The sequence below is a fragment of the Chrysemys picta genome, chromosome 10 (genome assembly GCF_011386835.1).
Source record: "Chrysemys picta bellii isolate R12L10 chromosome 10, ASM1138683v2, whole genome shotgun sequence".
NCBI classification, from domain to species: domain Eukaryota; kingdom Metazoa; phylum Chordata; order Testudines; family Emydidae; genus Chrysemys; species Chrysemys picta.
In genome coordinates this window covers 46,007,103-46,019,755 of record NC_088800.1, presented here as the reverse complement: position 1 = coordinate 46,019,755, position 12,653 = coordinate 46,007,103, and the positions used below count along the sequence as shown (strand labels likewise).

The 12,653-nt window shown below is 41.9% G+C and overlaps 1 protein-coding gene across 1 annotated transcript in view; it reads left to right on the top strand.

Annotated features, from left to right (window-relative positions):
• The window catches only part of NPTN (neuroplastin), a 129,747-nt gene that overhangs the window by 80,025 nt on the left and 37,069 nt on the right, over positions 1 to 12,653 (top strand). Inside the window, exon 4 of the mRNA XM_005306350.5 lies at positions 556 to 650. Coding sequence (XP_005306407.1) covers positions 556 to 650 — 95 coding nt within the window. The remainder of the gene's footprint in view (positions 1 to 555; positions 651 to 12,653) is intronic.

Genomic DNA, 12,653 nt, shown 5'->3' with positions numbered 1-12,653 from the left:
GAGAGGGTTTGATCTTATCCATCTTGATTGTCCCTCTAACTATAATCATGTCTTAAATGGCTGTGCCTCAACTGTTTATGATGCAGACGTATGTATAAATTGCATCTCTTGAGAGAGCAGATCTTTGTTCCCCATGTGAAGCAATCTCTGCCTATTGCTAACAATGAATGCAGATGCCACGGAGGTAATTAGAATTGTGATTTGTGGATAATTTGTGTGAAACTGGTCACAGCACTTAATGTAGGAGTGATGCTGAAACTTCCTATTGCTTTACAATAAAAGAGAAGTTTCTCTGGAAATATTAATATTGATTGTCATTCTAGTGTGTTAGTTTGTGTATTATATTGCTGAGGGAATACTCTGCAAATACAACATATATTTATATTGCAGGATAAAATCATAATTACCCAACACAATTTTACCAGTTTGTAATACCATTCTGAAACTCAGATTAAAAACTGAAAATCTCCAATATACTTTGGTTGCCTGCCACCTTTCAATTGCTAAAAATAATTCCCAATGCCACTAACACACATTCTCTCCTTGTACCTACAGGATTTTGAAACTCAGAGCAGACGAGTCGGGGGAATACTTATGTGTGTTCGTGTTTGCTAACTCGCCTGTAGCCAACGCCACTATAGAAGTGAAAGGTATTTTTGGTTTTTCTCTCTCCTGAAAACTGTCTGAGCAGTGCTCTTTCCTTTCTTCTCTTCTGGGTCCTCTTTGTCATGAGTCCTCTCTGGGTGTGTCCATACTACATAATTAACTCAAATAACCCTCCCCTGAGTTACTTCCCTTGTGTTAGCTTCTCACAAAGTAATGTTCTGCATCCACACTGGCATCACAGTTGCTCATATGACTTCTGGAGGCACATCCTTTGGTTCATAGCATTACAGTAAACTGTACCCCACTATGACTGCTTTTGCAGTGTATAGTGATAACTTTTCTGTGCCTTTTGTGGATACTGAATGGACATTGTATGAACACAGCAACTAATTAAAGAAAACCAGTTTAGGTTGTCACGTTGTAGATTTCTCTCCAGGGTCTTCATTCCACTGGTGGCAAGGTATGGATTCAGTTTGCAGAGGTTACCTGTACCAAATATTGGCACTAGTTTCTCAGTTATTCCCCACACGTGGCCTTTTTTCCTGCCCTATCCATTTAACAGTAGTTGTATAAACTACTTCAGAGCTTAAAACTGGACTTGGTGCACTAATGAAAAAACAGATTAGAGCTTGGTCAGTCAGAAGAAAAGGCAGCTAAGTAGTCTGCAAGGTACAAAATCCTCATAACCAACTATGTAAACCTCACTCCCTTTCAGGTTTTGTATTGCCCTTTGCCATTACATAGGTCTGTCATATACTGAGTCCCTAAACTTACATTGAAGGGGTTCTGTTTCCAATCCATCCTCAAGCTTAATTAAAAAGTGTAAAGCTTTGTCTGTTGCTGTTCCAGTCCTAATGGCAAGTAACAAGGGAAGAGAAATCATTGTCTTCTAAATGGCTTGTTGGTTTTTTTGGCATCCCTGGGGGTAGCTTCTGACCTCAGTTATTTGATATGTTCCTGTGATATTACCTAAGGAAGGCCCTTGGCAAAGGCAAACACTGTTAATGGGATACATAAGGAACTTTTCTGCCCCTGACTGAAGATATGTTGTATGGCTGAGCTACTGAATGAAGCATAGCAGGAAAGTGGAGGTAACAGACTGTGCAGTCCAAGAGACAACTTATTTGATATTAAAATAAAATTAAGAAAACATAACTGTAAAATTATGGTTAAAAGTGAGTTACATTGTTCTAACATAATGAAAGGTTTCAGAGTAGCAGCCGTGTTAGTCTGTATCCGCAAAAAGAAGAACAGGAGGACTTGTGGCACCTTAGAGACTAACAAATTTATTAGAGCATAAGCTTTCGTGGACTACAGCCCACTTCTTCGGATGCATATCATAAATTTGTTAGTCTCTAAGGTGCCACAAGTCCTCCTGTTCTTCTCATTGTTCTAACACTTCAGAAAAAGAAAGCAAACAATTTCCTGAGGCTTAAAACTATTGCCATGTTAAAAAGATTGTATTCTGATCAAGATGTACGAAAAAATACTGTCAAATGCGTGTCTCTGTTCAAAGGATTCCTTTTGCAGAGGGCTCAGAGAGGCTCTTTACATAAAGACTGTTTAGAGATAGTGGATTTTTGTTAAATGTTGGGTATTGTGCTCATAAGGAGAAAGTGGTGATAGCTCTCTAAAATATATAATTAGGAAAACGTAATTAGGAAGGCAGGAGGGCATTTTGTGGGGGACGGGAGGGGGAGAAGAAATTCATTGCTGATCAGGAGTCTGACTGTGAAATGTGAGCAGAGTCACACAACTCTAAGAATGCAAGTTCTATTGCTTAGCTTGAATCAATTTAATAGAAGGTTGTGCTGTATTTAGTGAGCCTGTTTTCCAGGATTTAGACTGGCTGTGATTTTATGCTGCTTAATCTTGTTTACTGTGATTTTGCTCAACTTGCTAAATAATTATTGCTTTACGTAAAATAACTTTTGAATTAGGCTGCTCTTAGGGATGACCTTTACAAGCCATTTCCAGAGAGAAGGAAAGCTTCTTAGCTTTGATAAGGGGCAAAAGCTGGCCAGCCTAGAGCACTCTGTCAAAAGATGCAGCATGGGGCTGTGCATCAGAGTGGCCAACTTTCATGTGGTAAATAAGCACCCCGACTTTCACAATAAGCCAAAAATCAAGCTAAAACAAGCTAGTCCCTAAGAACCCCAACACTCAATGTGATTAGATCCCCCGGCGTGCAGTCTGTGACTGTGGTGGGCCTGCTGTGCACCCCTGATCTCTCCTCCCCTTTCCCCTGCTTGCTGGGAGCCGATCAAAATAAAGAAGCAACAAGCTACAAGCCAACAAGGAACTCACAAGCCAGTTAAGCCAAAAACAAGCCCAATTTCTGTTTTTTTTCCCCCACGGGTTTGGCATGTCTGCTGTGCGTTCACCAAAGTGCTGTTACTGTGCTGCCCAAGGATAGTTGCAGACATGCAGAAAACCTGGTGGTACTACTGAGCAGTGATAGTGATAAACTCCGTTTCCTGGATTGAACCATTGGCACAAAGGGTAGAGGGAGAACAATAGTTAATTACATTAACCACTTTCCATGGAAATTATGTATAAATACCTGTGACTGAGTAATCATTACCAATTACACTGGTCTACAATTTTTGAGAAGTCATCTGCTTCAGAGATAAAATGTGCTATTTATTATGTATTTTGATGTGCTGAATTCAAATATGACAATTAAAACAACTGATTGGCTACTGTTTCTAAGATATTTAAATTTTTACATTTTATGTCTATGTGTATTGTGTAGATAGTAGAGTTTTAATCATAAATTGTAAACCTAGGTCTTTTCATGTGTTTATGGTTGCTTTACATGATAATATTTCACCTGTCCTGTTTATGTAACACTTTAAAAATCAGCAAAAGGGTTATATAAATAAAATTTATTATGAAACAAAAGGCAAAAAACTATTATGTACATAGTTTAGTCCTATTCAGTGTCTACTCGGCGCTTCTTGGCTTGTCTCTTGTATTCATTAAATGGAGCATCTCTTGTCACTGTCCAGCAATAGTCTGCAAGCATTGATGGGCTCCATTTGCCCTGATAGTGTTTCTCCATTGTTGCAATGTCCTGGTGAAATCGCTCGCCGTGCTCGTCGCTCACTGCTCCGCAGTTCAGTGAAAAAACATCTAGATGAGAGTGCAAAAAATGTATCTTTAGTGACATGTTGCAACCAAGGCTTTTGTATGCCTTGAGGAGGTTTTCCACCAACAACCTGTAGTTGTTTGCCTTGTTGTTTCCGAGAAAATTTATTGCCACTAACTGGAAGGCTTTCCATGCCGTCTTTTCCTTGTCACGCAGTGCATGGTCAAATGCATCATCTCGAAGAAGTTCATGAATCTGAGGACCAAGAAAGACACCTTCCTTTATCTTAGCTTCAATTAATCTTGGAAATTTTCCAAGGAGGTACTTGACAGCTGCTTATGTTTTGTCAATGGCCTTGACAAAGTTCTTCATCAGACCCAGCTTGATGTGTAAGGGTGGTAACAAAATCTTCCTTGATTCAACAAGTGGTGGATGCTGAACACTTTTCCTCCCAGGCTCCAATGACTGTCGGAGTGGCCAATCTTTCTTGATGTAGTGGGAATCTCTTGCACGACTATCCCATTCGCAGAGAAAACAGCAGTACTTTGTGTATCCAGTCTGCAGACCAAGCAAGAGAGCAACAACCTTCAAATGGCCACAAAGCTGCCACTGATGTTGGTCATAGTTTATGCATCTCAAACGTTGTTTCATGTTGTCATAGGTTTCCTTCATATGGACTGCATGACCAACTGGAATTGATGGCAAAACATTGCCATTATGCAGTAAAACAGCTTTAAGACTCGTCTTCAATGAATCAGTGAACAGTCTCCACTCATCTGGATCGTGAACAATGTTGAGGGCTGCCATCACACCATCGAAGTTGTTGCAGGCTACAAGATCACCTTCCATGAAGAAGAATGGGACAAGATCCTTTTGACGGTCACGGAACATGGAAACCCTAACATCATCTGCCAGGAGATTCCATTGCTGTAGTCTGGAGCCCAACAGTTCTGCCTTACTCTTGGGTGGTTCCAAGTCCCTGACAAGGTCATTCAGTTCACCTTGTGTTATGAGGTGTGGTTAAGAGGAGGAGGATGGGAGAAAATGTGGGTCCTGTGACATTGATGGTTCAGGACCAGAAGTTTCATCCTCTTCCTCTTCCTCATCTGACTCAAGTGAGAATGATTCTGGTGCATCAGGAACTGACAGTCCTTCTCCGTGGGGTTCTGGGCGTATAGCTGATGGAATGTTTGGATAATGCACAGTCCACTTTTTCTTCTTTGACACACCTTTCCCAACTGGAGGCACCATGCAGAAGTAACAATTGCTGGTATGATCTGTTGGCTCTCTCCAAATCATTGGCACTGCAAAAGGCATAGATTTCCTTTTCCTGTTCAACCACTGGCGAAGATTTGTTGCATAAGTGTTGCAGCATATGTGTGGGGCCCACCTCTTGTCCTGATCTCCAATTTTGCAACCAAAATAAAGGTGATAGGCTTTCTTAACCATAGTGGTTATACCGCGCTTTTGTGATGCAAAAGTCACTTCACCACAAACATAACAGAAGTTATCTGCACTGTTCACACAAGTACGAGGCATCTCTGCTCACTTTGGCTAAACAGAAATGTGTCCCTTTGCAAAATCAAACACTGACAAATAAGAGAGCACGACACTGTATGATTTCTAGAGCTGATATAGGGCAATTTGTTCAGCAGAGTGATGTAAGCTTCGTTATGATTGCATCATCCATGACTTCTAGGAATAACATGATGCAATTCATATCATGTATAATTCACTTATCCTCCGCCATTCCCAAGTCAAGGGTCGTATATACTGACCCAATAGCATATCTTGAAAACTGGAGCCAATCAACAATTTTAAGCATCATTTTCGTTCTCAGTGACCCAGAATTAGTAAAGTTTGATTACATTTATTTCAGAAGCATTTTGGCTGTAGAGCACTGTTATAAGTTAATGGCTGTTAAGCACCTCTCTTGGGAGGAGCTACACTTGCAGATTGCACAGCAGTCAGTAACTTGAGAGGACTCATAGACCCTATTCTGAAGCCACTCCATACAACGTCATGATAATTCCTAGACCAGTAGGCAGTAAAAAAAATTTGTAGACATACAAAGTATGGGGTGTGGAGTAATGGGAGAACTCTTGTTAAACATCCTGCAAACTGTGGCTGGCAAATTTTTTTAGTTGAAGAAAAACTCAAAACTTTTGTACAATATAAATTATTTCCCTACGTAGTGGCTACATAGGACGTATTTAGGAGAGTCTTCTAAGCTACTGGTGATTACAGGGTTTAACTGCAGAACCAATGTTTTCCTAGAACTGCATATAAATTTATTATGTTGAAAATGATTACTCACTAAGGTTATTGCTACTGCAAGAACCACGGTATAAAAGGTTGAGCATATATGCATCCTCTTAAATGTAGAATGTCACTAAGTGACTAGTTTGTACGTTAGGAGTATACCGGTTTCTCCCAACTAACAAACCTTGTTGCCAGTTCAATGGTAGTTTTTTAATATTCATACTGTGATGGGATAGTAGTCCAAAAATTCAGGAACCAAGACTTAAAAATCATTCTTCTGGATCTAGACTACTATGCTCTAGCATTAGTGGGACCTCAACCTTGTCCTCAAGTGCCTTACAAGGCTTTCTTTCAAACCCATGGCCACATACTTGCTTACACATCTGTCTATAAAAATGGCATTCTTAGTAGCCATCACCTCGACTCGGAGGATCGGAGAAATAGGGGCTCTAATCGCACAGCCCCATTTAATTTTTTTCAGAGATAAGGTTATGTTGTGACCACACGCCAAATTCCTCCCAAAAATATCTTCCGCTTTCCATATAAACCAGTGTATCCACCTCCCAGCCTTCTTTCCCAAGCCATGCCAGGACAAGAGAGAGGCAATATTACATACACTCGATGTCAGAAGAGTACTGGCCTTCTATTTGGATAGAACTAAACCTTTCAGAAAATCTCCTAGACCAGTGTTTCTCAATGACTTGTCTGTGGACTGACACTGGTCCCTGAGATCTCCCTGACACAGTTTAGGAAAGCAGCGTGCTAGTCTCTAGTATCAAAAAGGTTCAGAAACACTGTCTTAGATTATTCCTTTCTAGTGCAGAGAGATCTAAAGGATCCTGAATCTCTAAGCAAAGACTCTCTAGATGGATATTGGACTGCATTATCTATTGCTATCGTACCTACACTCTCCATCTGGAGTTCAAACTCATTCCGTGAGATCTCTTTCCACTTCTGTAGCCTTCCTCAAAAACGTTCCCATCACAGAAATGTGCAGAGCAGCAACTTGGCTATCTGCTTGTACTTTTGCTGAACATTATGCAATCACCCATGACTTAGCATGCGATACCATATTTGGCCCCACTGTATCGTCATCAATATTAGATTAGACTCCAAAGCCCCACCCCTCCATTAGGGTTACTGTTGTAGATTCACCTATAGTGGAGCAGCCATAGGATCACTGCTTGAAGAAGAGGTTACTCACCTGATGCAGTGACTGGTTTTTCGAGATATGTATCTGTATGGGTGCACCACTATCCTTCTCCCCTCTGTCAGAGCTCTGAATAATGAGTTCTGTGGTAGAGAAGGAACTGAGGGTGGTTTGCCTGTGCAGCGCTAGATAACCTTGAGGCAGAGCATGAGATAGTGAGAGTGCATATGTAGGACGAACAGACACTGCTACCTAAAATCTCCAATCTGACGTGCAGGGATGCAGATACACCTACAATGGAGCACCCATAGGAGGACATCTCAAAGAACCACAGTTACTGCACAGGGTGAATAAACCTTTTTTTTGGGTGGGACCCATGTTTAGTACAGCACTTATGACTTGTCTCTAGTTTTTTGGAAATTGTGGCGGGGTAATCGCTAAATTTGAATAAGCATATTTACTTAGAGCTGTGAAAGCCATTTATAAATACAAACATACAATGGAGTCGCATCATAGGCACATTTAACTTATGCGATTTTAACTATACGCGCTCGGCAAAACAAAACAAAAATTTAAATACTGTACCTGTAGTGCGGGCAATTCCGCCCGCCATTCCACTCAATGAGCGTTTGACTATACCCGATTTTCACCTTATGCGCTGACTTCAGAACCTAACCCCCACGTAAGATGCAACTCCCCTGTATAGACATTTTCTTGGCTAATATCTGTCATTGAAGATATTTATATGAATAGGGATTTTTCCTGCCTTTCCCTCCAGTGTTGCTGTTAGTCTACTGAGCTTTGTTGCTATAAGAGATCATAATTCCATATTCTATTATATGGCTATCACTACTATGGACAAATGGGGTGAGCCTTCCTGCCTGCCTGAGTGGTAGCCAGTCCAGATGCAGTATTTTCAAGCCTAGTTTCTCTTCTTGGAATGCACATAAGTGTCCACAGTTGTATCCCTACCCTTTTGGAAACATCTGGTGTATTTCTGCTGAGGCACCATCATTCTGTCAGGTGTCAGCAGAGCTCCCAAATAACACAGAAGAAGGGAGCATAGAAGAAACTTTCTCCTAGGGTAACCAATAAAACTTGGGGGCAAAAGAATCCCTCTTGTTCATCTCCCCTGTAAGCTTTGGAAACAGATGTGTTCTGCTTATCCTAATCCTCTTTCAGCACAAGGCCACAGTGGAACTGTCACAACCAGTTCTAAGAAGGGTCAGGATGGGATCTGAAGCAGACAACACCTTCCAGTTCCCTCTGGATATCTGAGGAGAGGAAATCCATGAGAACCAAGACTGCTAAGAGGGCTTATAACATGATATGTTGGAGATAGAATCATAGAATATCAGAGTTGGAAGGGACCTCAAGAGGTCATCTAGTCCGACCCCCTGCTCAAAGCAGGACCAATTCCCAGGTAAATCATCCCAGCCAGGGCTTTGTCAAGCCGGACCTTAAAAACCTCCAAGGAAGGAGATAGGGGGTAGCATTCTCTCAGCCCTGCCATCGTCACTGCAAGGGAAGTCCTTTGTACACGGGTCTGGATAAATAGGGCTTTTGCAGCCTCTCCCATCCAGCCACCTTCCCCCTCCCCCTCTCAAAAGAACCTTTGATATTTTGGAAGGGAGACCAGGTTGAGAGCTCCCTGACTTTTCCAGTGTTCTCAGGGAATCAGTTTGTCCAGCAACAAAAACTCAAAATGTAGTCTCCACTCAGTGCTTGCAGCCATAAATCCAGAGGATTGCTGCTTTGAAGAATGTCTACCTTCACATCACTCACACTTCAAATGCACCAGAAGCCCTTAGATTTTCTACATGACACTTGCACTTCCAGTTCTATGCTCTCCTTTGGTCCATCTCCAGCTCCAAAGCTATCAAGAAAATGAATAGTCATTGCAGCAGCCCTCAGAGGAAGGAGTGTCTAATTCTGCACCTGAGTGACTGGCTGGTCTGGTTCTGACTTCCAGGAAGCCTGTGCAGCCATTTCACAACACTGTCCTGATGATGAATTAGGAAAAGACTTTGATTCCTGCCCAGACACTGCTGCAGCTTGGAATAATGATAAACATGGCAAACACTTATCGCTTCTTTCCCTGACAAAATCTCCCAACGTAGAGGCCCTAATTGATCTTTCAATCCACAGCTCAGCGTCCCTCTGGATGTACATGGCCATGACTTGGAGTGTCTAATTCCCTCCTTCAGCGAGGGCATTTCCACTAGTGGCTGACAGATTGCATCCCCACTTCAGAACTCCCGAAATCTCCATGTTTCTATGGATAGCAGCCTCCGCACATGAGAGATGGGGGACTTGCAGTTCACCAGTCCATTCGGGAAACGGTCCATCTCAAGAACAAAAGCTCCACATCAGCATCTTGGCGCTCAGGACAAGTCAGGTTCTCTCTCAAGGTCCTGGAAATTCCTGCTGACCATATCTTGATCAAGTTGGACCAGGGCTTTGGAGCGGAGCCTGGAGCTGGAGAGTGGAGCAGCTCCGGAGCAGTGGAGCTGCAGGTTTTTGCCTGGAGCTGGAGCGGAGCCGGAGCACAGCTCCAAAGCCCTGGGTTGGACGACATGGCTGTACAACTGCTGCAAAAGGAATCAAACACACTTTTCTAGTAGGTAGAGAGAACATTGTACCCTGTTTAGGCTCTGCTTGAATCTCAAATGTCACTGTTTGAATCTATGGGCAGATTGGCTGAGTAAGAAACCTTCCATCCAGAAAGTGGTCCTTCTGGTACTGATCTGGTCAGAGCCTACCTCAGTTGCTTTCTTTATGATGGGCTTTAGTTCTGAGATACTGCAGCAGATATAGACCCTAAAGTTTGGGTGCATGGGTGGGGGATGTAAGTCATTGCATTGTCACTTTTCCCTCCTTCATTGAAGTGGGTTCTGAAGAAAGGAATTAGTGCTTTGATTTTCGTAGTCCAATGACCTTTCTAGTGGCAGTCATCTCAATCCTGATTTGCAAACCCAAGTACTTCATTTTCAACAAATTAGCTTTTGGAACACTCCACTTGTTTCCCCAATGTGGTCTCTGCCTTCCCCCTTTAACTAGGTGAGCTTGCTTCCCAACTCCTGCTCCAATCCAAAAGCCAGACTCTTAAGTCTAGGTCAGCCTAGCCTGAACCGTCCCTCCCTCCCTGTTTGTTCTTGAAGGGCTTCACAAAGGAGAGAAGGTATCCTAATAATCTTCTGGCTGCATCAGATACTCCCATTCCATTGCATACCCCTGCCCAGAGTAGCTTTGAGCTCACTCTGTCACAGCAGTGCTATGTCTTGGGTACCCCTCAAGTCAGCTTTTCCAACCCACCTTGCACTCAGCTCATGCCTTCTCGAGATGCTTTTTGCTGAACTTCCACATCAATTGATGCAGCCTTCAGTCAGCAAATACCTGTGACAGCCAGAGGGCTACAGCCTTCAGGAGGCGATCCATTCACACCAGTAGACTGACTGGTCTCTTTCTCTCCTTCTGTCACTGCTTAGCTTGTACAGTTCCTCTCCCTTGGTATGCTCAGAGCTAGCCACCCATTTGTCCAGAGGATGGCATTCACATCATAAGGGGGAAAAAAAAAACAGATTTCTCTTACATCACTAATTGTTTTCTGTGAATTGTAGATACCCACCTTAGGGCACCTCGATGGGAGATCAGGCTCAGGGAAAAGAGATTATGTAGTGTAGGTTTAACCATAATTTTTCTTCAGCTCTGGAATTTCTCCAATGGGAAAGCCTGCCTGTATGCTGGGGGGAATAGGAAATGGGAGCCAGAATCCTGCATCTGGACTGGTTACCACCCACCTGACTGACAAATAAGACTACTTGCTCCGTTTGTCCTGATTGGTAGAAACCAAATCATGAAAAACTATTAGCAAGGAAAGAAATCTTTTCTTATGCTTTTGGGATCAGAGATGGTTGTCCTTAAGAAAGTTCTTTAGATGTAACTAATCTTTTAGAATAAAAAACAGGTTAATTGAACAGCGAATGGACTTACATTTAAGATGTATTTTTTGCTGTAGCATGAAAATGTCTAAGTCCAACTTCATGGCTTTAAAGGAGAACTGTAAAGGATTTTTTTTTTTTAAAGTTCTCCTGTTTCAAAATGTTGCATAAGTGGCTGTTTATTTCCTGTTTGCATTTACCTCAGCAAGATCAGGAAAGTCACATCCAGTCTTCCCTAGTTTTAGCTGGAAGACATTTACAAGGTCTCAGGGATGTTGATTGCAGTCTCCAACTTCTTAATTGAAGGAGTCAGGGTGTGGAAACTTGAACAAAGGCATTATCCAAAATGTTAGTTACTGAAGTTAAATAGGTTTGAAACTATGTTTTGGGGTTGCCTTACTGAAGTTGAGCAATTAATGGGGAAAGATTTTTATTCTGATGTCACTGAGTTCTCCACTCAGTTTTTCAGCTTAGACAAGACCAGAATTTTAATGCGATTGGGGGGAGACTAAAACATGTTTCAGGTTTGCTTTATGCATAGAAAATATGGAAAGAGCACTGGGGCCCACTCTTTCCCTCTACTAGGCCACTTTTGTATTCCCATAACCCTTTGTATTTTTAGCTGCTTGCTTGACATGTAATTTTTCCCATTTAAAAATTCAAAGAATTAAGGGAATCAGGGCATGGTTGTGAACTGATCTTCTGCGCACCAGCACGCCCTACTTGTCAATCTCTACCCACAGATATGTGCATACAGCTCCCTTTCTCTTCACTGGAAGCTATGGACCAAATTCCATCCACAGGTCAAAAGCAGCATTATATGCCTTGTGCTTGGAAGGAATTTTTCTTTTACAGATCAGTTCTAAACATACCATGTCAGACACCTGTGGTGCTGTGTATTATGTGGCTGTTACATAGTTAAGTGTTTGAAGATATGGGGGTAAGAAAGGGCTCACACCCAGTTTGTCTTCCTAGGAGTGCATCTCTCTCTGTCACTGGATTATCTTCCAGGATACACTGTAAATGGAGAGATGCAATTTCTAACTAACAGGAAATTGGTGGCTAGTAATATAAAGAATTTTCTCTTGCTTTCAGAATGGCTCAAACGTAATTGTTAGTTACAAAATTATTATTAAGTGAAATATAATTCAAAGTAGCCCTCTTTCTTGTTGATCTGCTTACACATTATTTTAAAAAGTTCTTCAAACTGAGGAACTATTTTCCTCTTTTTTGTGATGTAGAAATAAAAATAAGATGCATAAAAGCACTTCACAAAAATTACCTCTGAGGTGTAATGAATGGAAAGCAATTAGCCCATTTTTATGAATGGGGAAACTGAGGCAAAGCATGTGGCTTGTCCAAGGTCACACAGCAAGTCAGTATCTGAGCAGGGATTACAGTGTGGCTTCTAGTCCTCTGCTTTTCAGATAAACACTACTGCTCAAAAGCGTAAGTGAAATCTAAATCCAATGTGAAGAGAAAAGAACTAAATTTGTGCATTTGATTTTTCCTTCCTAACTACAAAGTGGAGACTAACTGGCTAGGTGGTAGAACTGCTGAAATGGACCTAGGGATTGTAGTGGATCACAAATTGAATGAGAGT